The following is a 24,783-nucleotide window of genomic DNA, read 5'->3' as shown; positions in this document are numbered from 1 at the left end:
TAACCTGTGGTTGAAATCAGTTGATGCCGCTCAATTTTGAAACTGATTCTAATAATTTCCTACTTGGTTGTTCACTGGATAAAAATCAGTGAGACATTTCATAGCTCATTTATATACACACTAAAAAGCATTTCACAGTCAGACAGGATTTATCACTACAGAGCGAAACTGTAATTGTTAGGTATGTGTCAGTGATCAAAGTACACATCTTCATTGTTGTTACTCAGGCCCAGCAGCCAGTTTCAATGTACGGTTTCAGCTTTCATTTCATGTGACCTATGAAATAACATTAAAATGCTCCCCATGAGAAAACTAGATGACTACTAAGCATTAGTTCAGCAAAAGCACCTCATATGTTAGCTGCTGACAAATTTGAAGAATCCATGATTGTTAAGATGAAAGCCTGAATAAAGAACAGAAAAAAGCAAAATCACTGTAGTGTGGAATCATTTGTCCATTAATGGCAAGACTCAAAAGACACCTGCAAGCATCATGCAGATCATAAGAGAGCAATCCAACAATTTAGAAAGGAATGCCATGGTGCGTTAGTGTATTGCCGGCTGAGGAAAGAATCCTTTCTCCAGACAGAACAGTGAATACCTGCATGACTAGAAACATCAGATGCATGTTCAGCCAATCTGGTAGCAGCTGCATTGCTGGGAAACATAACTGGACTCTTTGGAGAGAAAGAGGAACCTAAAAATTGGAAAGATTAAGTAAGAAAAATCAAAGTTACCAAAGAATGGAACATTTCAAACTCAATGTGACTTTTTTCAGGGAAAGCTGCAAAAAAATACAATAACCAACACCACCAACGACATTTTTAAATACCATCCAACAATCTGAACTACCATCTTGGTTAAAAGTGGGAAGAATAAACATGCATCTATAACATACATGCAATAAGAAATTCAATAGCAAACAGCAACTAATCTTACATTTATACCTAATAATCTATTTGATAGCAATGTCAGAACAGTAAATCTGATTATCATAACACCGTCAAGTATTTTTTGCTAGTCTGAAACATTTATAGACTATATAGAGATTACAATGAAAACGTATTATCCAATACGTTACATTATAATATCATTGCCTGGACAAATATATTAATAAAATATCTCTCAAACTTTTATGGAAAGAACATTTTGAAAAACAGAAGACACTGGCTGCATCAGCAATAAAGTTACAAGGAAAAGTGCTTTGATGGAGATGCCAAGTCTAGAAATTTTTCAAAGAGGTCACATAATTCAGTTTGAGCTTGAGAAAAATACACTGTATTTGGACCCAGAGAGTCAAGGCAATAATTTATCGGCAGCAATAGCTTTTGTCCTTTCACTCTGCTTTTCTCTTCTCAAAGTTGGGAAGCAAAAACAACTGGAATATCACATTACCACAAGTGGAGGGTTCCTAAATGGAGAAGGCTCCATTGGCTGTAACTGGACAGTTACTGAAGGAGAGTCTGTGATCTATCACCACTGTCTCCAGATAAAAATATCAGCGAGCCATACTGATCTAGGAAGAAATCTCAATGTTACCAACTTGTGTGGAAGTGACTGACTACAGACTAGAATTTGGGGCATTGTGAATATTTATTTTTATGAATTTAACTCTTACTTGGCCAAAATATCTTTAACATAACACAGTGCAGCATTTGGGTTTTTTGTCCTCCGCCCAGACTTGGAGGTTCTGAGCATGCTAGTTGCATGAAGGAATTCACAGATGTTACACTTAAATTTAAGATAGTCAAAATTTTATTAAGCAAAGGTATCAACGGATATGGGCCCAAACCAGGCATATGGAGTTAGGCCACAGATCAGCCATGATCACACTGAATGCTGGAGCAGACTCAAAGGACAGTTTAAATTTTTTTGTCAATAATCTTTTCATTCTTGCCTGTTGAGTCAGTTAAACATGACAGAAGCACTTTGGTCCCAGTGTTCATTGACCTATCCACATTAATCCCACTTTCCAGCACTTAGCCCGCAATGTTGAATGCTCATCCGTGAACTTTTTAGAAGATGTGTTCTGCCTGTACCACCCTCCCACGGCATGCATTCCAAATTTCCACCACCCTCTGGATGAGAAGAAATTTCCTTCAATCCCTTTTCAACCACTTGCCTTCACCTTAAAATTATGTTCCCTTGTTATTGACCCTTTAACTAAGGGGAACATCTGCTTTCTATCTACTCTGTCCAAGTCACTCGTAAGTTTAAACACCTCAATCACATCCTCCCTTAGCCTTCTTTGCTTTAAAGAAAACAACCTGAACCAATCCAGCTTCTCTTCCTACTTAAAATACCCCAACTCAGCAACACCCCGATGAATCTCCTCTGCACCCACCCCACCCCAGCCTAATCGCATCCTTTCTAAAGTGTGGTAACCAGAACAACACACAGTAACCCAATTGTGGCCAAACCAAAGTTTTGTACAGTTTGAACATGACCTCCTTGCTCTTATTATGTATGCCATGATAAAGATAAGTGTCCTGTCTGCCTTCTTAACCACCTATTAAACTGTTGCCTTCAGGGGTTGTGGACAACCATCCCAAGATCCTTCTGTTCCTCTGAGCTTCCGAATGTCCTGCCATTCATTAAGTATTTCCTTATCTAATTAGTTCTTCCAAAGTGCATCACCTAACACTTTTCAGGGTTAAATTCCTCCTGTCACAGATCTGTCTTTTTGCCCAACCTGTCCACATTTTCCTGTAACTCAAGCCCTTTTCCTCACTATTAACCTCCCAACCAATCTATGTGTCATCTACAAAGTACTTTGTGGACAACCATCCCAAGATCCTTCTGTTCCTCTGAGCTTCCGAATGTCCTGCCATTCATTAAGTATTTCCTTATCTAATTAGTTCTTCCAAAGTGCATCACCTAACACTTTTCAGGGTTAAATTCCTCCTGTCACAGATCTGTCTTTTTGCCCAACCTGTCCACATTTTCCTGTAACTCAAGCCCTTTTCCTCACTATTAACCTCCCAACCAATCTATGTGTCATCTACAAAGTACTTATTATAGATCACTAACAATAATGGACCCAGCACTGCTTTCTGTGGTACACCACTGGACAACAGCCTTTAGTTACACAAAACAGTCTTCTATCACCATCTAGCTGTCTCTTTTCCACAAAGCTAGTTTTGGATGCATTTTGTCAAGTTAACCTGAATCGCAAGTGTTTTTACCTTCTTCATCAGTCTACCAAGTGAGACCTTATCAAAGGCTCTGAAATTCATTTAAACTTCTTCAAATATTCACTTGGTCATCAACTTGAAAACTTCAATTAATTTTTTCAGGCATAACCTCATAGAAAAAGCTATGCTGACTATCCCTGATCAAACCTTAGAACTCCAAGTAGAGATTGATTCTTTCCTTCAGAACTTTTTCCAACAGTTTCCCTCTCAATGATGTGAGAGTCAGTGGAAATATAATTCTCCAGTTTATCCTGTCCACCCTCTTCTTTAAATGTGAAACCACATTAGCCGCGCTCCAGCCCTCTTGCCCTGTGGCCAGACAGGAATTAAAGGTTTGAGACAAAATGTCTGCAATTTCCTACCCCGCCTCCCAAAGCAACCTGGGATACAAATTTTAGCTGAATAGGTTTTGCTTGCAATAAATTAGCAACTTAACTGTTGCTTAAGGGGCTTGCCTGACTTGTTTCTGACACCAATCTGTATGAGTTTAACGTCTAAATAGAATTGACCATATAACCTCACTTTTTAAATTCAAACTTTGTTGTGATTAGAAGAGGAATGGGAGAAGCAAAGGATTACTTCTGCACTCCATCTGGTACTTAAAATCATCAATTCCTTATGCAATGTCACAATACAGGTGTAAGGCATTCACATATAGACAGAACACAATTATCACTTGAAGGTCAAATACAATTTAAAGATATCTACCTAAGAAATGCAATGTTCTGTGCTGACAAATAATTAATTTTCCATACAGATTTAGGTGCATGCATACGTATTAGATGAAGGGTAAGCCAGAAACCACAAAGACCTGTACAATGTACCTTCAGTAATTTTTTCAAAGCTGTAATTAGTGACTACACCTATGAAATGGTTTCTGAGAACTATGATAGCTACAATTTTTGTGCCAACAGTTACTATTTTGGTAGAAATTCTGGGATTTAAGTCCAACATATCAAATTTCATATTAGTAGGATAAGCAACGCCTTAAAACACATAGTATTACGGAAATCACCTTTATCAACTTTAAGAAATTAAACAAAGCATCAAAACTAGAAAGAAATAAACAAAGAAACTTGGATCCTTGGCACAGAACTCCATTAAATAAGAACTAGGTTTTTTATAGCATCACCTATGACTCTGGATCAATGCAACGTGCTTTACAGCCAATTAAGTATTTTTGCAATGTTGCAAACATGGCAGCCAGTTTCCGCACTAAGTGTAAAGCCATTTTAAGAAATGATTTATTTTTCCATTTTTGATTGAGGGACAAATATTGGCTGAGGGATAACACATCTTCAAAATAATACTATGGTATCTTTCAAAACCATCTTAAAAAGCAGACTGGAGCTTGGCGTAATGCTTCATCCAGAAGTTAGCACTTCTAGTAGTATTCCTTCAGTGCTGTCCTAGGCGGTCAGTTTCAATTTTGAGTTCAGGTCACATAAATGTATGCTTATGAACTAGGAGCAGGAATAGCATGTTCACCCCATCAGTTTGCTCTGTCAATTGATATGATCACGGCTAGTCTGAAATTAGTTCAAATTTTCCTGCTTATGCTTTGATTAACAAGGGGGTTGAAGAATAAAGTATGTAACTCAGCCTTATAAATATTTAAAGACACGCCTCGGTTCTGAGGGAGGAGAATTCCATGAATTAATAAAACGTCAGAGAAAAAAACTGTAATCTACTCTGTATTGAATGGGAGAGTTTGTATTTTTAAACCGTTTCTCCTCATTCTAATCTCGCTCACAAGGAAACATCATTTCACCAACTATCATGTCAAGCCCTCCCAGGATCTTTACTGGAAACGTGTGGAAATCACAGCAGGTCAGGCAGCATGAAGAGAGAGCAAGGTAATATTTTTCATCTAGATGACTCTTCATTAGAGTTCAGGATATTATTTTGATATACGGTTTTAGTAAAATACATAAGGTTTTAGTAAAATAATCTGTCAGTCTTCTCAACTCCAAAAGATACAGGTCCAGCTTGCTTAACCTTTCTTCATAAGATTACCTCCATGTCCCAGGAGTCAATTGAATGAACCTTCTTAGAACTGCCTCCATTGCATTTATGTCCCTCAATAAATTACAAAGTCAAAACTTCACAGCACCCTAGATCTAGTCTCATCAAAACCCCGTACAAGTGTAGCAAAATTTCTCCATTTTAATATACATTATCCTTGCAATAATTGGCTACTTTCAATCTGCCTTCCTAATAACCTGATGTACTTACATGCTAACATTTTGAGAATCATGTACCAATCACCCAAATCCCTCTGTTCTAAAAAGTTCTGTGATCCTTCTCCATTTAAATATACTGATTTTCTATTCTTCATCTAAGTGGAAAAGCTCAAATGCTCCCACACTATACTTCATTTTTGAATTTTTTGCCCACCCATTCTAACTATCTATGTTATTTTACAGACTCCTATGTCCTCTTCACAACTTACTCCACATTTTTGTCATCAGAAAATTTAGCAATCATACGTTAAACTTCTGAAATCTGTGTGGTACTAAGTAAATCTACAATTGTGTTAGGTTGGGAGCCGGAGGATTTTCCACCCAGTAATACTGAAAGAACAGTGTTATAATTCCAAGACAGTTTGGTGTGTTACTGGGAGGGGATCTTGCAAACTGCGGCACATTTACATTTCTGTTGCCCTTGTTCAGTGCAAATCAAGGTTTGTTCAGTTGCTGGAGGTGTACTGATTCATCATCTAAGCCAAGCTGGGAGGGGTAATCAGCAGACTGTTTCCTTGTCCATGTTTAACCTGATATCATAAGACTTGATCGGGTCAGAAGATAATGTTGAGGACTTCAGGGGCACTCCCTCCTGACTGCAATCCAATGTTTTGCATGCTCAGTTGAGAGATGCCAGGTATCCACTATGTCCACAGAAATACACAGAGGAAGTACAGGACCTCAGTAACAAGAGCACAGAAATTTCTCCTTTCCCCAGGCTGCTAGTCACACCATGTTCAGTGATGTCCTCTTTCAGTCAGCTCAAAACAGGTACTTGGAGATGATAGGAACCTAATCAAGATCAGGGCACAAAAACCCATCCACAGAGGGTAGAACTGCATAAGCTTCTCAATACTTTGTGGAAAACCACCTGACAAGAATCTACACTTCAAAATTCATTTTCAAATGGTAGCTTGATTCAGTAGTACCACACTAACATGGTTTAGAATTAGAAAGTTGTATATTCATCTTCACATTCTTCAATACATAAATCAAAGAATTCCATGTGCTTGAAGAGTGAGAGAATGCTGCAGTGACACAAATATCTTTCAGATAAGTAAAAACTGAGGTTCCCCTAACCTTTTATTCAGGTGGACTCGAGTTTCCATACCACTTTTGAACAATATCTGGGCAACAACTTATCCTGAAATTTACACCACAAAAACAGTTTAACTGCTGCTTACGTTAGTAATGCTACAAACGCCTATAAGTCCGATGGTCATGTACTTAGCTGTCTATGAAGTAACTTGGGAGATTGAAAGGTACGAACAACACTCGGCTTATTTGTTCTCCAAATACAGAAGTGTGAAAAGTGGTTTTACCCAAAGCTTGCCTCACTTGTTTGATTGTACAAACCAAGTGAAAAGTAAAAAGCAACAAAAATATGCAGAACAGTAGTATAAATGAATTCAGTTTAATGTCAATTTACATTAGTGACAAGCACTTGGATACAGAACAGGCATGTTTGAACTGCATGATGGAAAAATGTCAAGGGACCATACAATTCCTTTTTCCATAGCTGCAAAGCTTTAAGATTACAGGTCCTCTAATCATGCTGCTTCACCTAAACATTCATACTTAAATTTGCTAGACAGATTACATGGGCTTACAATGATGCCTTGCAGTGTTAACTGAAGGATTTGGCTGTAAGCAATTCAGACTTCTGTAGATCCTGACAAATTATTCATATATAAAACTCAACTGTAGAGTTTACTCAAAGTTGACTGAAATTTACTTCAAAAAGACTTGGCACATTATGACATACCTACGGAATTGCTACTGGTTTGAAGACACAGTAAGAATATAAAATCACATTTAAAATAGTGAGGAATGTTAAGAGAGATTGCCAGAATGTGATGCATTCTTCCATTTGTGATGGCATTTCAATTAAATAAACATACAGGTTTCTCATGTTGTGCTTGGTTGTGGGCAGTGGTGTGAGAAATCTCTAAGTTACGTACAAGTTGGCAATATCTTCCAGAGCTTTACCAAATACTTCATGAAACTAGTACAAGATAGTTGAACTTGCTGAGGTGGCTAAATGCAAAGATGCTATAAATATGAAATAGAACTTCTGGATAAATATTTAGATGGGAAGTATTAAAGTACAGTCAGCAAATACAACTTGGTTTCATCTATAAAGAACCTGAACAATGTTAAAAAAGATATAGTTTGCTGGGCCGTTCTTGAAATGGTGTGACTCAGCTCTGCTACTACTTACAAAATATATTTGGAGGCGAAAATCAGAATTGAAATGCTAACTGTAGCCCTTTTTTAAAAAAAATCTCAAATCAAGCCACGATAAGACATTTCCATGTTTTTATGCAGTGTTTCAGACTTGTAAGTCATCCCTAGAAAATGCCACAAATCAAGTATATTATTTTAAAATTTGAAACCCACCAAGTGAAAGACAGATATATTAACATTTCAGATGCTGGTGTACTTTGAGCACATGCAAAGGTCAGGTAAATCAATCAAGTCATTTAATTGAGCAGCCTTGGAATTTACCTACGACAGCCCTGATGTTTACCATGTATCAATCAGGAGTGCCCTAGCAAAGAGACTATATAAACTAGCAAGAAAACTTTCCATCAGTTCTCTCAAACTGAACTTTTAAACTATGATTCCCACAGTCACTGTGTTGATCTTTCAACAACTCTGCATGTTTAAAGATCAACTTTCACAGCATGGTCTCTTGAGTCTATTTAAAATCTAATCTATTTTCATTGGAAAGTGTATTCCGTCTTACAGATTTCAATGTAAGAAGAATAAATTCAGTAGTTTCATATTTAGTGTGGTACCTAATGCAGTTTCAATAAATCATTCTGCTTAAGTTTAACTTTTGCCAGATAATTGCAGTGAAATGTAACAAATGTGAGCAGAAAGTCTGCAATTAAACTCTATCCAGTAGGAAATGTAAATCTAAAGTCTTAAGGATTCCCATTGTCAACAGCTATTAACACATGCAAATAGCTCTATGAGAATAGTACAACAAAGTAGGGACATTCTGACCCCAGACCTTCAATGATCTTTCTCATTCAGCTGCCAAGTGATGCACAAGTACTTCACTCCAGAACTCTCCCGTGGTATTGCCTAAACCAACTTATCCTGTGAGAAATTCTCAACTTGAAACACAGCATCTGAAATGAATTATTAATGCGCACCTTATATTTTACTATTAATCCTGAAGTCCACTCACACTATGCTGTGCACTTTGACATATGGGGCTTTCTATCCAGCACTTTTTTTTCTTTTTAAAGCACATAGTGAAAACGAAATTATTTGCAATAAAAGACAACAACTCCCAGTGCATAAAATAGTTAATTTCAGTGCCAATTAAAACCCAACCCAAACATAATGCAGCATTAAGAGAAATCCTAGAGCATGATGGAACTAGATCTCCAACTCACACCTCACTCAAAGACTTCCACATTAATATGTATTAAGTTATGCAAATTCAATAATGACCCAAGTATGCAAAGCTGTCTTACTGAAATATCTGCAAAATATGACTTAGAATACAGCAATAGAGCTGAAAGATGCCATTCAACCTTAAGTTTCAATTCCAATACGTTCAATGAGGAATGTTTGTGAATACATGTTAACAGTGGATACTCAGGCAGTAAATCCATTTATTATTTATCATTTAAGTATTAAAATTCATTTATAGGTACAGTAATTTCTGCTAAAAATATTGATGCTATTGTTAAGTTGCTTGATTTAAATATTATTTCCATTTATGTTATGTTGGTTAGCCACACGGTCACAGATGTCCATTAAATTAGTTTATACATTAAAATTTTAAAAGTACAGTTTTCTACAAGTCCTTTTTGCCATAAGAATACATAAAGTTCACATTATAACCAATGATTGGAAAAATACATTGAAAAAAAGAAACAGTAGATGCTCAAGAATGAATACCTTCTGTACCACAACAGAGGTTTCCAACGCGTTCAGTGAACCCACCCTTCTGTTGAAGAACCTTTCATTAAGAAAGCCAGACTTAAAGAAATTATTGGCATCTGCTTAAGATGTGCAGCTGGTTATGAAAGAGTGGAAAATAAAAGGTTTCAGAACACCCAATTATTAAAACTCTTATGCTTTTCAAATTTAAATTTTTTAGTCTCCCTGAAAAGACAAAAGCTTATCAATTCACTGAGGAAGACTGAAAAAAATGTGATGGCTATTTGATATTGTACAAAATGATTTTCATCCCAAAAGAAACTGACATCCTGTGCTTTGATTACATTTTTTTTCTGTTTACCTAGTCTAATCTCTATTTAGCTACAATCTGCTACAATCTCAATGCCAACCAAATAATGTTGCTAGGATGCACAATATTTACCATTGCAATGTAATATTTGTTCTTGTATATTAACAGAAAGATGAACAATTTTACAATTTTGATGTCTGTCACATCAAGACATCCAGTACAATAAAGTCAATTGCAGACTGACCTTAGCACCATGCAACACAAAATTTTGAAGACTACTGTGTGCTATGAAAGAGTAGCAGTCAGCCATTTAAAAAAGCCTCCTTTCATTGTTTCAAAGTGGCATTATCATTTAAGTTTATTCTATGAACATAAATCAGTCACCTAAAATATTGAGCGATGAACAAAATCAAATATTGAATAAATGTAGCCTTATCTTTATATTTCTGATCACAATTTGTATCATGGAAAAATGGAAAAGATGGGGAAGGGTGGGGAAAGTGAAGGGGAACATACTGTTTATGCTCTTGTGAGTGTCCAAGTCAAAAGTAGCTTTGCTGTAGATCCTGGATCAAGTACCCAACTACTTCTGTCTTCCAGAGAAAAATGGTGAAAGTAGAAATCAAAATAGGGGAGGGGTAAATAAAAACGATTCATTGCTTTTAAAGATTAGTAAGAACTGCAGATGCTGGAGTCAGAGATAACACTGTGTGGAGCTGGAGGAGCACAGCAGGCCAGGTGGCATCAGGGGAGCAGGCAACTTGAGGTTTCAGGTTGGAACCCATCTTCAGAAATGGGGGAGGGGGAAGGGAGCTCTGAAATAGATAGAGAGGAGGGGTGGGGCTGGGTAAGGTAGATGGGATGCTGATGGGTGAGTGCATGTAGGCAGGAGTGGGGATTGGTCAGTGAGTAGCAGATAGGTGGGAGGGAAGATGGGCGGTTGTGTCAGGGCAAGGAGGCAGGGATAAGAGGGAGGGTTGGTCATGGGATGAGGGCGGGGGTGGGGAGATTTCAAAACTGGTGAATTCTATGTTTAGGCCATCGGGCTGTAGGCTCCCGAGGTGGAATATGAGATGCTGCTCCTCCAGTTTGTGGGTGGCGTCATTCTGACACTGAAGGTGGCCGAGGATGGACACTGCAACCAGGGAGTGGGAGGGGGAGGTGAAATGGTTCGCAACTGGAAGGTGTTGTCATTTGTGAGGCAAAGGGTAGTCACAGTGACATCCACATGAAAGACTCATTCATAACTACCTAAGCCACTTTAAGCTCTGCATCCTTAGACTGTTTTTACATCATGCGTTGGAGACAAGAACCAGAGTACATAAGAGAGGAGCAGGTGAGGTGATGACCCTAAGCGATGAGGCAGGCAGTCAGAGAGGAAGCTAGATGCATTGGAGCTGATAAGAATTTCTGGTTTTTTTTTACAACACAGAAATAAGCTGGTGAGTCCCTGGTCAGTTGTTAAGGTCTCTTCCAAACTTAAGTATTAATATAACTTTACCACCACACAGTATACCAATAAAACATATAAACGGCAATATAAGCAAGTGAATAATGTAATTAAGTAAATAAAATTAATGGATGACGATGAGAACTGCAAGGTGGATGAGCAAACTGACCACAGCACCATGACAGCGGAAGCCACTCAAGTGATGGGAGCAACAAGGAATGTAGTAGGTGATAGCATAGTGTGGCGGATTGACAGCATTTTCTGCAGCAAGATTCTAAGGCTCTTTGGTTGTGTTTGAGACTACTGCTCAGTGCTGCAAAGGAACTTGCAGTGGGAGGAGGATACAATAGTTGTGCTCCATACAGGTACCAGTAACATAGGGAGAAGTAGGAAAGAAGTTTTGCCGAGGGAGTATGCAAAGCTAGGCACCAAACTGAAATATAGAATCTCAAAGGTTTCTTTGGATTAGTCCTTGAGTTGTGTCCAAGTTGGTGTAGGGTACATAAAATTAGAGAGATAATTATGTGGCTGAAATGCTGATGAGGGAGAAGTGAATTTCAGTCCATGGGTCACTGGCACCAGTACTGGGAAAAGTGGGGGCTGCACTGTTGGGACAGTCCATAGCTGATCAGTGGTGGAATCAATGTTCTTGCTAATCTCATAACTAGGGAAGCAGAGAGGATTTTATAGCAAATAGTAGGGGCAAAGAGGGTCAGTGATAAAAACCAAGAAATACATCAGCAATCAAGACCAGATGTTAGAAAAACAACAGAATACAAAGTAAATTATGATCTGGTAGTTACAACAGAAACATAGCTTCAAGATGAAAAGCATATGACATAAATGAAATAGGAATCTGGGTAAAGGATATGTGGTAGTAATGTTAAGCAAGATGGCACTCGCCTAATGGTTACGGTTGATCTTGGTTTAGAAGAGCAGAATGTAGGATCTGTTTGGAAGGAGTTGAAGAATTGTAGAGGAAAGTAGTAGTTAGCAAGAGTGGGCCCTCAACAATAAACAGAATGCTAGACAAAGAAACATTGGGCACTTATGATAAAATAATCATGGGTACATATATTTTCCAATAAATAGAATAAAAACGATTGTCAGTAGTCGACTGGATGAAGAGTTCATAGAATGCTTGAGATAGTTTCTGAGATCAGCATGTTTTGAAACTGTCCCAGAGAACAGGTTACATTTGATTTGGTATTGTGCAATCTGACAGGATTAATTAATGACCTCAGAGTTAAGTCTCCCCAAGATAGCAGCAGCCATATGATTGAGTTATTCTTCAAGTTTTAAAGGGAAAAGGTTGGATGTAAGACTAACATTTTAAGCTCCAGTAAGGGCAATTATGTGCATAGGAAAGCCGAGTAAGCTGAAGTGAACTGGCTTTTTAAGCTAAGCAAGAAATCAATAGAAAAACAGAGGCAGACATTTAAACAATATTTCAGAACACAGAGAATATGTATATTCCCAATATAAAGAAAAATTCTAACGGAGGACCCACCTCTCATGGGTAACTAAATAAATTAGTATTTAAAGAAAAACACAACTGCGCAAAGATGAGCGAGTACCTAGATTAATCAGCATATAAAGAATAATAAAAAATGAAGCAGCAGCTAATCAGGAGGAAGCAGCCAGAACATAAAGAGGAAGCCAGCTAGGAATGTAAAATAGATAGTAAGAATTTCTACAGTTATTTAAAAAGGAAAAATATAAGTAGATGCTGGTTCTCTCGAGGGCGAGAACGGGGAGTCAACAGTAGATTGATAAGGAATTGGCAGATGCAATGAATGATATTTGGTTTCTGTCTTCACTATCGAGGATACAAAAGACATTCCAGCAATAGTTATAAATCTAAAAGTGGAAGGAGAGGAGTTTAGTAAAAATTACAATCGCAAAGAAAGGCACACCAAAAAAACATGTTGGGGCTGCGAGCTGACAAGCTTGGGGTTCATTTATTTTTCATTTTATGGTCTTAAAGAGGTTGCTAATGAGTAGATGTGTTAGTGTTAATTCTGCCTTATTCAGGAAATGCTCCATTGGGGTGAAAAGTAGTAAGTATTCCCTCTATTCAAGAAGGGAGACGGAAAACAGGAAATTATAGTCGTCAACTTGAGGTTTGTTGTGGGGACGGTGTACGAATCGATCAAAAGGAGGTTATAGCTGTGTGCTTTGAAAAATTCAAGGTAAATCAGAAGACTCAGTATGTTTTGATCAAATGGAAAGCAGGTTTCTTTAACTTATTCGCTTTGGATATTGTGGTGTTGATAAGGACAGCCTGTGGGCATACTATACTTGGATTTCCAGAAGGCATTTCATAAGGTTTCTCATCAAAGGTTATTGCAGAAAATAAAAGTAGGGTAACCAACTATCAAAGACACAAGATTGTCAGAAAACAGACAGTATGAAAGAAGTGTCTTTGTCTGTTGGTAGAATATGACGAGCAGTGGGATCTGTGCTGGGACCTCAACATTTTACATTTTACTTCAATTACCTAATTAAGATGAACATAAGCACGGCAGGTAAATTCACAGATGACAATAGGTATGAAAGTATGTTGTGATGCAGATGAAAATGTTGCAGACAAATATAGAAGAGTTGAGTGAATGGGCAAAAATCTGGCAGATGAAGTAAAATTAGGAAAAAATGTGGAGCTGTTCACTTTGACAAGGAGAATGTAAAAAGCAGAGTATTACCTAAATGGAAAACAACAGCAGAATTCAAAGATGCAGGGAGACTTGATGTTCTGGTGCACGAGTCACAAAATGTTAGCAAGCAGATACAGTACACAATCAAGAAGGCTGATGGGATGCTATCCCTCATTAAAAGGGAAATTGAACATAAGAGTTCTGAACAAATGTCATATCGAATTTGATACATTCCCCTCCACAGATGCTATCGGACTTGCCGAGTTTCTCTAGCATTTTCTCTTGTATTTCAGATTTCTAGAGGGGATTCACAGGAGGTTTTTTAGATTGATACAAAAAGTGAGCAGATTGGCTTATGAGGATAATTGGGGCAGACTGGGCTAATTTTAACTGGAGTTTAAAAGAATGAAGACTGACTTGATTGAAATGCTCTAGATACTGAATGGTCTTGACAAGGTGATGGTGGAAAGGATGATTCCTCTTGTTGGTCATCCACAACTATGGAGAATTTTTCTAAAATTAGAATGGCACACTGAGGACAGAGCTGAGGAGATTTTTTTTCCCCACCCTCAGAGGATTGTGCAACTTTAGATTTCTGCTCCAGTATTGGGAAATGGGGTAATTGAATATTTCAGTTAACCTGAGCAAGAGGAGAATCTGGGAAGGTTAAGGGAAGACTGGTTAGAGATCAAACTCGAAGTTTTTTGACAACATAAATAAGGAGCAACTATTTTCAGTGCCCAAAATGTCAGTAAAAAGAGGACACAAACTTGGGCTTGGAAAAAGAGGCAAAATGTAAAGGTTATTTTACATAGCTAGTTGTTATAATCTGGAACACTGTTTGATATGGTGGTGGAAACAGAATAAAAGAAATTAGATAGGTAGAAGGAGAAAAAAGTGCAGGGTTTGAAGTTTTGGTAAAGGTGTGTAGTTTGGGTTAGGGTGCAGGTTAGGCAAAAACAGGAGGGGAATAGAAATAATCAGTCACCTCTTTCCAAGAAGACTGACAGACTGTATGGCTTCTTGTGTTGTACATGATTCTACCTCAGAAAAGAACAGACTGGCCATTGTGGTGAGAAATCTGGATAGTACATCTTTCATTCTAAATTAGGGCTGCCTTTCATTTTATGCCATTTGAAAGCCACAGAAGTGCAAGCATTGAAAAAGAAAAGAGAAAAAATTAAGTATCCACAACGTTTTGTGAGACAGAATGAAGAGATGGAATTTCAATCATCTTAACATTGATAACTGCGTGTGCTAAGCATTTATTTTTAAGCATCAGAATGATAAAGGTCTCACTGGTTCATATTCTAACATATAAACAAGCTACTTGTGAACTCCTCAAAAATGGTAGAATATTTCACCACAAACCATAAATATGTCAAATGGCAAAGAAAAATATCAAATCTTACTTTAAAAAATAACGGAAAAGTAAATTGCATTGTAGAAAGAAATGAAATGAATAAAACCAAGCCTATCACCTCTGTATGGTTCAGCTTCAATTATTCCCTCAGAGGAGCTGCCATAGCTGCTGGAAATGATTCTGGTTTCTTTCAGGGTAGGACCACCAGTCATCATGTGCTTCACGTCCTGAGGTAAATGAGAAAAGAAAGGATAATCTAAACGCAGTTCCCAGATGAGAGCACATTTAGGCATTTGTACTGTCCTGAGTTTTGAAGATGAGATGCCTCTTGTAACAGTGCCGATTCACACTGATACATGATGCAGTTGTATTCTACTGCAATGTCACAAGGACAGTTATGACATCACAGAGATCACCAGAGTTCTCTGAAATGATCACTTTAAAGAATTTAAAAAGCATTTAGGTGTTCATTCACATATGCTTATTTTATCATCATGGAGGAAATTTATCGCAATGGATAATTCCTCGTTACCTGGCGTCAACTGAAAACAGACCTTTCAGTTCAACCATTCTATGCCAAACATAATCCCAAACAAAACTAGCCCCATCTGCCTCTTCCTGGCCCATATCCCTCCAAACCTTTCCTAATCAGGTATCTAAGCATTTCTGAAGGAGGGTCTAGGCCCGAAACATCAGCCTTCCTGCTCCTTTGATGCTGCTTGGCCTGTGTGTTCATCCAGGTTTACACCTTGTTATCTCAGATTCTCCAGCATCTGCAGTTCCTACTATCTATGTAGCTATCCAAATGTCTTTCAAATGTTGCAACTGTACCAACATCCACCCCTTACTCAGGAAGTTCATTCCACATGCAAAGTACCCTCTATGTAAAAAAATTTGCCTCATGTTTTTTAAAAATTTCTCTCTCATCTTAAAAATGTGTCCCCCTAGTCTTGAAATCCCCTACCCTAGGGAAAAGACAACTACCATTAACTCTAACTATACCTCTCATTATTTTAGTAAACTTCTATCAGGCTGCTGCTCCCTATGAGTCTATAACTGAAGATACGCTATGTGAATAGTACAATACTGGGGCAATGATTTCAAGTACTCTTCTAATTTAAGCATTAGTCCGGTTCACTGGTAGCACTCTGGCCTCTTTGGCAGAAGGTCATGAGCTCAGGTCTCACTTCGGGACCTTGAGTACATAACCTAAAGTTGACATTTTAGTGTGGTATTGATCACGTGCATACCATCATAGATGCTGTCTTTCGCCTGAAATGCTAACAGTGGGCTGTTTAAGTAGATATAAAAGTTCTATTTGTAATCTATTGCATTATTTACATAAGCAGACTAACTTATAGGTACTCCAGTCAACAACTGTACAACCACCAATATTCCCAATGCAGATTTAATTTCCATTCACTTCTCTGATTTTGCCTACATGACAGTAACACGTCACAAAATTAATCACTGGAGCATTCTGAGAACATGACATAAATTCAAGATTCTTGATTTATCACATTCAAATAACTGGCATCATCATCCATTCCTAAATACTTTTTAATCATCCTTTTCAAAGATGTTATTACCACACCTCTGAAGTAGTGGGGACTTGAACCCGAGCCTCCTGACACCACTGTACCACAATAACCTCAAGCTATAATAGGTATTCTCTAATCAACCTGTTTAGAGATGTTATTATCTGGAGCAAGCAGGACTTCAACCCAGGCCTCCTGCTGAGAGGTAGGTTAGAGCTCTTCCATTTCTATACTGACACTTTCTGGAAAGCTTTTTAGCACCGGGTGTCACGGTGTCAAGTTTTACTTTTAAATGATCAGTCCGGTGAACAGCCTTAGAATGTTTTAATACTTTAAAGGTGCCACATAAATACAAGTTGATGCTGTAGCTATCAAAATTGAGTACTTTGATTCTGCAATGGAATGTAAAAATTAATTAAAAGCAAATATATTGGACAGTTATTTTGGCAAGTTTCTAATCAACGTTAGGAAAGCACTGAAGGGTTATGCAATTATTATTTTTAAAATCTAGAAATATTTAACCAATAAAGTCACCAAAATCAATTTTCAAATACTGTTTCCAATTTAAAAAAAGAACTGCAGTTGCCAGAAGTCAGAAACAAAAACATAAATTGGTCAAAAAACTAACGAGATCTGGCAGCATCTGTAAGTAAAAAGTTATGTTTTGGGTCCAGTGACCCTTCTTTAGAACTGTTTTCAACTGGTTACTTAATGTTAGGAAGATCTGGATGAAGTTTCTCTGTTTCAGTCCCGGGTTCGCTACAGCTACTATGGATGAATTGAGTAATAAAGTTCATTGTTTCTGGTCTGAATTTTTGTGGTGAACAGGCACAGAGTGAAATGTTAACTCTGTCTTTCTCTGTCTCCAGATGCTGCACACCCTTCTGAGTATTTACAGCATTTTCTGACTGTATTTCAGAATTCAAATATCTTTAGTATTTTGATCGTATATGAATAAATGGCATGTGGATATAGAACTGCACTGTGGCTAACGCAGTTTTGGGCCAGATTCTGTTATACTAAAATATCAAGCATTCCTGACAATTCCACATCACATAACAGTCAAGCAAAAAAATGATGTGGATGAACACGGAATAGTAACAGGGGCAATGGTGAAGTGAGCAAGACTGAGCAAGTGGATGCACCGATTTGTTCAGGAACTTGGAGTGACCCTCAAACGAAAATCCACTGCGTTCAAAATTCTCCAGTCTCAGTTTTTCCCACTTCTTTCAAGTCTTCTGACCTATGTCAGGTCCTTCAACTCTGTATTCTTGTGACACTGTATGGGTGCCAACTCTTTAGTTCTATTTCAAGAACTTGAACAGTTCTGCCAAACTTTATTCTCCTATTCAGTTAATTGGGATCCAAAGTTGTATTTGCATAACAGTCAACAGAAAAGATGATGCCTTGTTTTTCCATTAGTGAACTGGATCTGCCCTCAGTATCCTTGGGTTGAAAATAAATATTCAGTTAGAACTCTCGATTAGTATTTAATCACAACCTAATCAACATATGAATTAGAAGAATCAGTAGGCCATTTTGCTCCTGTAGCTGGCTCTGCCTTTCAACAAGATCATGGCTGATCTGATTACGGCCTTAAATTCCCATTCCTGCCTCAACTGATAATTTTGGATTCCCTTATGATCAATGATCCCCTCTCTATCATTGTCTGGGTAAGGCAGTTCCAAAGATTCATAACTGCCAGAAAAATTCCTCCTTAGTTTGGTCTTCAATGAGAGATCCCCAATTTTAAAACTGCACAACCAGTTCTACTTCAAGTCTTTCCAAACTATTGGCTGTGCCCCCTGTGGGGTCATTAGTAGCATAGCCTAACTGGCTGATTTTTGAGACCTGATTACCGTCTTGCAAAACCTTGTGGAATAGTTTATTCTAATACTGCAAATTAACAGTACTCCCATCCCCTACTGCAGGTAACCCCTCGTTCTACACACATCTTCTTCCACTGTCAGGTGTTATAACACTTCAACCACACCCTCTCCTTCCACTGTCTCAAATCTCTCACCACATCTCCTATCCCTGCTGTGATGTCTCACCCCTCCCTTGGAATACCACATCATCCACTCTGATACGTTCTACCTCACCCAGTGTCACAGGAGTCTTCCTGTTCCTTGATCCACCATCCCCTTACAATCCCATAGACCCACAATTCGTCTTTCTCTACAATGCAGCCCTGGGCATCATGATGAGTAGCAAAATGGGTCACAGTAAGCACCAAAATGAGGTGACAACAGAAAATCATTTAGAAGGCACTGCTCTAATGCACTTACATCCCTTCTTAAGTAAAACTGTACAGTACTCCTTCATGAATACTCCATACAATTTAGCAAAGCATCCCTGCTTTTATTCTCCATTCCCTTTGCAGTAACTGACACATTACAATTGCTTTCCTAATCAACTGCATTCTATTTTTAAATGATTTGTGGACCAGGGCATTTGAGAATGCTAGCAACACAGATGTTTGCGTGTAAATAAAAGCAAAATACTTGGGCTACTGGAAATCCAAAACGACCAAAATGCTGAAGAAATTCTGGAGGTATGGCAGAAGATCTGTGGAGAGATAAAGTTAATGTTTCAAGAGTATGACTCTTTTCACAACTGAGAGAGTTGGGATATTTTGCTTTTCAATACATTTGACAGAGGCAGGTTGCAGCGAGTGGGTGTGTGCGCATGAAGGGGAAAAGATGGTGTAGAGGGACAGTGCAGAGTACAGAGGTTGTCAATTTGGTGACGTAGAGAGAGAGATGTAAAATGGATGTAAACTAAAGTGTGAATGGGAGAGAACTGGCTCTTTCTACTGAGAGAAAAGTGAACAAGACACTTTAAAAAAACAAACAAAACGGAGAACAAACTTCATATAGTCATGCTTTGACATTGCGCAAATTGTTGACAAAGTGCATTCTGCATTGTCTTTCCACAGATTTAAAGCAGTTAACAACCAAAGTGTGAAACTGAAAATAATTGCATCAGACTGTGCTGGCAATGGAGGAATTTGAGGTTTCTTCTATCTCCTATTAGCATTTGGCGAGCAAGAAACTACATCGTAACTGGAATTTTAAAAGAATTCTTGAAATAGCGAATACCATAAGAGTCCATGCTAATCAAGAAAATAAGTGAATGCATACACTTCTTGAAATGGGAGAATAATTTCTACTAAATGTAATAGGTTTCAAAAAAAATTAACAGATGGTGTGATATTACATCTGGTCACATCCGTAGGTCAATTTCTAACTAAGTAACAACAAAGTGATTTATTTTATGATTTTCATGAACATAGGACATCCCAGGGCACTTCAAAGACAATTGTTTATTTTAATGCGTAGCGACTAAGGCAATTTTTCCCACATAGCAGCCACAGCCAAAAATTAAATTAATTATTAAGATTATCTGCATTGATGGAGTTGTTAAAGGTATAACTCTTAACCAGGCTAATGGAAATCTCACCCCGATATCCCCAAATAAGTGTAGGGGGGAAATTGAGCATCTGATTAAGAGGGCAGACTGGATTTATTGTTGCATCTGAAAGACAGCATTTTTGACCGTACAGCGTTCGACTCAAACGTTGGTCTATATTCTGTGCTCGTTTTTTAAACTCTCAAGGATCAGGAACATTAGCAGTACTAACTCTACCTGATGATCTGACAAAAGTCCTTAATGGAGTACTGCTGACTTCAAAAACACCTCAAACAGCCAGCACGGGGTGGACTAAAACCGGCGGAAATGACATCACGAGAGAAGCCAACGGAAGCGACGTAGAGGGGAGCCGAGTGTCAAGGCCTCCGCGTCTTCCCTTGTCACGGCCGGCACCGGTGACCACCCCTTTCTATCCTTCCCTGACCATTCCGCTGGGACCAGTGGCCCGGTCTTTCAGGATATCAGAACCTCCCCATCCACCGCTCCCCTGTTTACCGACTGAATTGAGACGGAAAGAACAGGCGTGCCCTTCTCCCTCACTCCTATCATATACATGAGCAAGATGGACACACACAAACAAGGAAAGAGGCCCATTCTCATCTCCCAGACAGATTTCTTTGGCTACTGGGAGATTGACGGCATTTCCAGTAGATATCTGACCATTCTCGTAGGGTCCGTAGCCGTGCAAACGACAGCAAATTTTAAAGGTATTTTGGAATCCAAGCTTACATACTGATACTCAAAGAGAACATCAAATGACAAGAGATAACGGGGTGTAGAGCTGGATGAACACACCAGGCCAAGCAGCATCAGAGGAGCAGGAAGGTTGGCGTTTTGGGCCTAGACCCTTCTTCAGAAATCATTTGCAACAAGTCTTACAACATGATTCTTCTGTTAACATAGCAGCCACACAACGAACTAGGCATGTTGCACCAAACTGTTCTATTTAAACTGTTTCTCTTTATGGAGGTGCGCATTACAATTCTTGTAATGAAGTGAAAGTAATATCTACAATAACACGCAACAAACAATCCAGCACAATGCAATACTGAATATCCTGCAAATGAAAAAAAGTGTATAATGCCATCAGTTTTATTCATCTTAGTCGGTATTAATATGAATTCATGAAAAAACTCTGAATAGTTGGATCTTTGGGGGTGATTGATTTTTTTCATGCATATAACCTTTGTTGTAATAAGTAATTATTTGCATTGTCCAATTTTAATGTTAAAGCTCAGTATACACTAGTAACGACATTAAGTGCAGAGAATCTGACTCAGCTCCAAATTACACTGCACTTTGGCTGAACCAGTGCACATCAAGACAATATTGGATTACAAGCACTCTGTACTTACATGAACCTGAACTGATTGAATAGATAAATTAACATAAAATCTTGTCATATGTTTTAAACAGAATGTAAGGAAATACGCCTGAACAAGAATAATGTTCAATGTAGATTTAAGCTCTCAAATTAAAAGTGGAAAGGAAGGGGGGCAAATAAGGCACAATAAGGCCTCGTGTACAGTCTCACATCAAGTTCTCCTTACAGTCTGACTGCAGTGTGAAGCCATCAAGCAGGTTCTAATCTACAATCATTTTAATTTTGTTCATGTCTGCCTTCTCTCCTTACGCTGTTCTCAGTGTTCTCCACCTCACATCATATACAATGTCTGATGGTGATAAAATATGAAATACTAATTTTCAAACGGTATTGTCCAATTTTAAAACCTGGTGGGGGGGGGAATCTCAGAAATCTATAAATTTATAAGAGTATTAGGCAGGGTGGATGCTTTAGTAACTGAGGAGTCGCGAATGATGACAAACATTGTGCAATTATCAGCTAACATCCCCACTTCTGACATTATTCAAGAGGTAATGTCATTGATGAAAGACTAAAAAAACTGCAGATGCTGGAATCCACGGTAGACAATCAAGGAGGCTGGAAGAACATAGCAAGCCATACAGCGTTTGGAGAAAAGGAGAAGTCAACTTTTCAAGGAGAGCTGCAGATAAAACGGGTGGCTTCTCCAGGCGTGCCCTCCTGCATTTTCTATTGAGCCAGGGTTGATCTCATGGCTTGAATGTAACAGTTGAGGGGTGGTATGCCAGGCCATGAATTTGCAGATTGTGCTGGAGTACAATTCTGCTGCTGGCCCACAGCACCTCATGGATGCCCAGTTTTGAGCTGCGAGATCTGTTTGAAGTCTGTCCCATTTAGCACAGTAATTGTGCTACATGCTACACACCACAATGGAGGGTATTCTCAATGTGAAGGCGGGAATTCATCTCCATAAGGACTTTGTGGTAGTCACCCTTACCGGTACTGACATGGACAGATGTACCTGCAGCTATTACACTGATAAAAATTAGGTTAAGTGTACTGTTCCCTCTTGTTGGCAGCCTCACCACCAGCTGCTAGATTGGGTCTGCAGCAATGTCCTTTAGGATCCAACCAGTAGTGTTGCTGCCAAGCTCAGAGTATATTTCACACACTTGCCACCTTTAGTGCTTCCTCCAAGTGTTGTTCAACATGGAGGAGTACTGATTCGTCAGCTAAGGAAGGGCAGTACATGGTAACTAGCAGGAGGTTTCCTTGCCTGTGTTTAATCTGAAGCCATGAGACTTCATGTTGACCCGAGTCAATGTTGAGGACTCTCAGGGAACTCTCTCCTGGCTGTATACCAGTGTTCTGCCACCTCTGCTAGATCTGTCCTGCTGGTGGGACAGAACATACCCAGGGATAGTAATCCCAGGTGTCTGGGACAAAGTCATTCTCACGAAATCATATCTGACAGACAATGTCAGACTGTTGCTTGACTAGACTGTGAGACAGCTCTCCTAATTTTGGTACTAGCTACCATATGTTAGTAAGAAGGACACTGCAGTATCAAACAGGGCTGTTTCTGCCATTGTCTTTTCCAGGGTCTAGGTTAATGTCAGCTGCTGGGTCCAGTTTTATTTCTTCATTGAGACAACTGAATGGATTGTTCGACCAGTTCAGAGGGTATCTGTCAACCGCCTTGCTGTCAGTCTGGAGTCACATATAGGCCTGATTAGGTAAGAATGGCAGATTTGCTTCCCTGAAAGACATTGGTGAGCCAAATGGGTTTTTTCAATAGTGGTTTCATGGCAATCAATCTATTCTTAATTCCAGATTTTTAAAATTGAACTTAAATTCCATTATCTGCCGTGGTACGATTCAAACTCAGGATCCTGGAACATTAGCTGAGTTTCAGGTGTAACAGTCTAGCTATAATACCACCAGGCCATCGCCTCCCTCTATGGTTGCTTTCATCACCGCTCACCCATTCTCTCCTACTCTTAGCTCTTAGATCACTTATCCAACTTTTCGACTGTTCTGGGCTGCTATCCTTAATATCATTCTTTACATACCCCTTTCATATCTCTCTCTCAGGGGTCCATCACCATCTATCCACTCACCTCTTGCCCCCAACTACTTCTTCAGCATAAATCCTCTCTCCTGGCTAATAGTTCTGAAGACATCGGACTCAAAATGTTAACTCTGCTCTATTCTCACAGATGCTGCCAGACCTGCTGAGCTTCACCAGCAATTTCTGTTTTGTTAACCCTGGCTGATTGAGCAAAAGAGTTACACCCACAATCTTCCTGGCTATTGGGCTCTTCTTGAATCTAGGGAACTTTGAAAAATTAAAATCAACTATCCCATGAGCTCCATCAATTTGCTCAGTACCACCTCCCTGATGATTATAATTTTAAAAATGGTCTCTATTTCACTTGAGAAACTCTTGTGATTGGTTTTTATCAGATATGGTAGAAATTGGATACTACATTTCAAACTGAGGTATATATAACCGCATGCGAAAAAGAACTTAAGTCTTTGTTATCATTAACTGAGAAAGTTGAAAAGAGGGGAACTGATTCACCACTCCTCAGCTGGTCGCATGCATTGTTTTTTTACAGTTGGGACAATATGAGTCAACAACTGCCAACCAAGTAGATTGACCCTCAAGAAACACTTCGGTTTCTACTTTTACATTTCATTTCACATTGTACATAGAACTAGAACTTTCTAAGTGTGAGAATAAGTACAACTCCAAATCAGAGAAACACCAATGATCCACAGCATGAACACAGGTCAGATAACTGGAGTTCACAGAATCCCTACAGTGTGGAAACAGGCCCTTCGGCCTGACAAGTCCACACGGACCCCCACAGCATCTCACCCGGACCCAGACCCATCTCAAAAAATCCACCTAATTTACACATCCCTGAATACTACAGGCAATTTAGCATGGTCAATCCACCTAGCTTGCACATCTTTGGTAAAGTTTTCTGAAGAAGGGTCTAGACCCAAAACGTCAGCTTTCCTGCTCCGCTGATGCTGCTTGGCCTGCTGTGTTCATCCAGCTCTACACCCCGTTATCTCAGATTCTCCAGCATCGGCAGTTCCTACTATCTGCACATCTTTCGACTGTGGGAGGAAACTGGAGTACCTGGAGGGAACCCACGCAGGCCTGAGTAGAATGTGTAAACTGCACACAGAAAGTCACCTGAGGGTGGAATCAAACCCTGGTCCCTAATACTAACCACTGAGCCCCCATGCCACCCTAGTTGTGAGACGGTGATTTCTGGTATTGCATGACTAAGTCACAAGATAACAGCTCCTCCTTTTGTTTACTGTAAACCTGCCTTTGTTTACTCTGACCTTGTGA

General features: G+C 38.9%; 1 protein-coding gene across 12 annotated transcripts in view; it reads right to left on the bottom strand.

The window, feature by feature from the left end:
- arfip1 (ADP-ribosylation factor interacting protein 1 (arfaptin 1)) overlaps positions 1-24,783 on the bottom strand; it is a 180,854-nt gene that overhangs the window by 40,650 nt on the left and 115,421 nt on the right. For 9 of the 12 annotated variants that reach the window (XM_048534859.2, XM_048534904.1, XM_048534851.2 and 6 more), the window contains 2 exons: positions 15,235-15,343; positions 601-696 (listed from right to left, as the gene is read on the bottom strand). In XM_048534859.2, the coding sequence (XP_048390816.1) occupies positions 601-696; positions 15,235-15,343 (205 nt within the window). Of the gene's footprint in view, positions 1-600; positions 697-15,234; positions 15,344-20,302; positions 20,409-24,783 lie in introns of those variants that run through there. The other 3 variants (XM_048534888.2, XM_048534898.2, XM_048534918.1) reach the window with 2 other exon arrangements.

The sequence above is a fragment of the Stegostoma tigrinum genome, chromosome 1, assembly GCF_030684315.1.
Source record: "Stegostoma tigrinum isolate sSteTig4 chromosome 1, sSteTig4.hap1, whole genome shotgun sequence".
NCBI lineage: Eukaryota > Metazoa > Chordata > Chondrichthyes > Orectolobiformes > Stegostomatidae > Stegostoma > Stegostoma tigrinum.
This window is presented reverse-complemented; position numbering and strand designations above follow the sequence as displayed.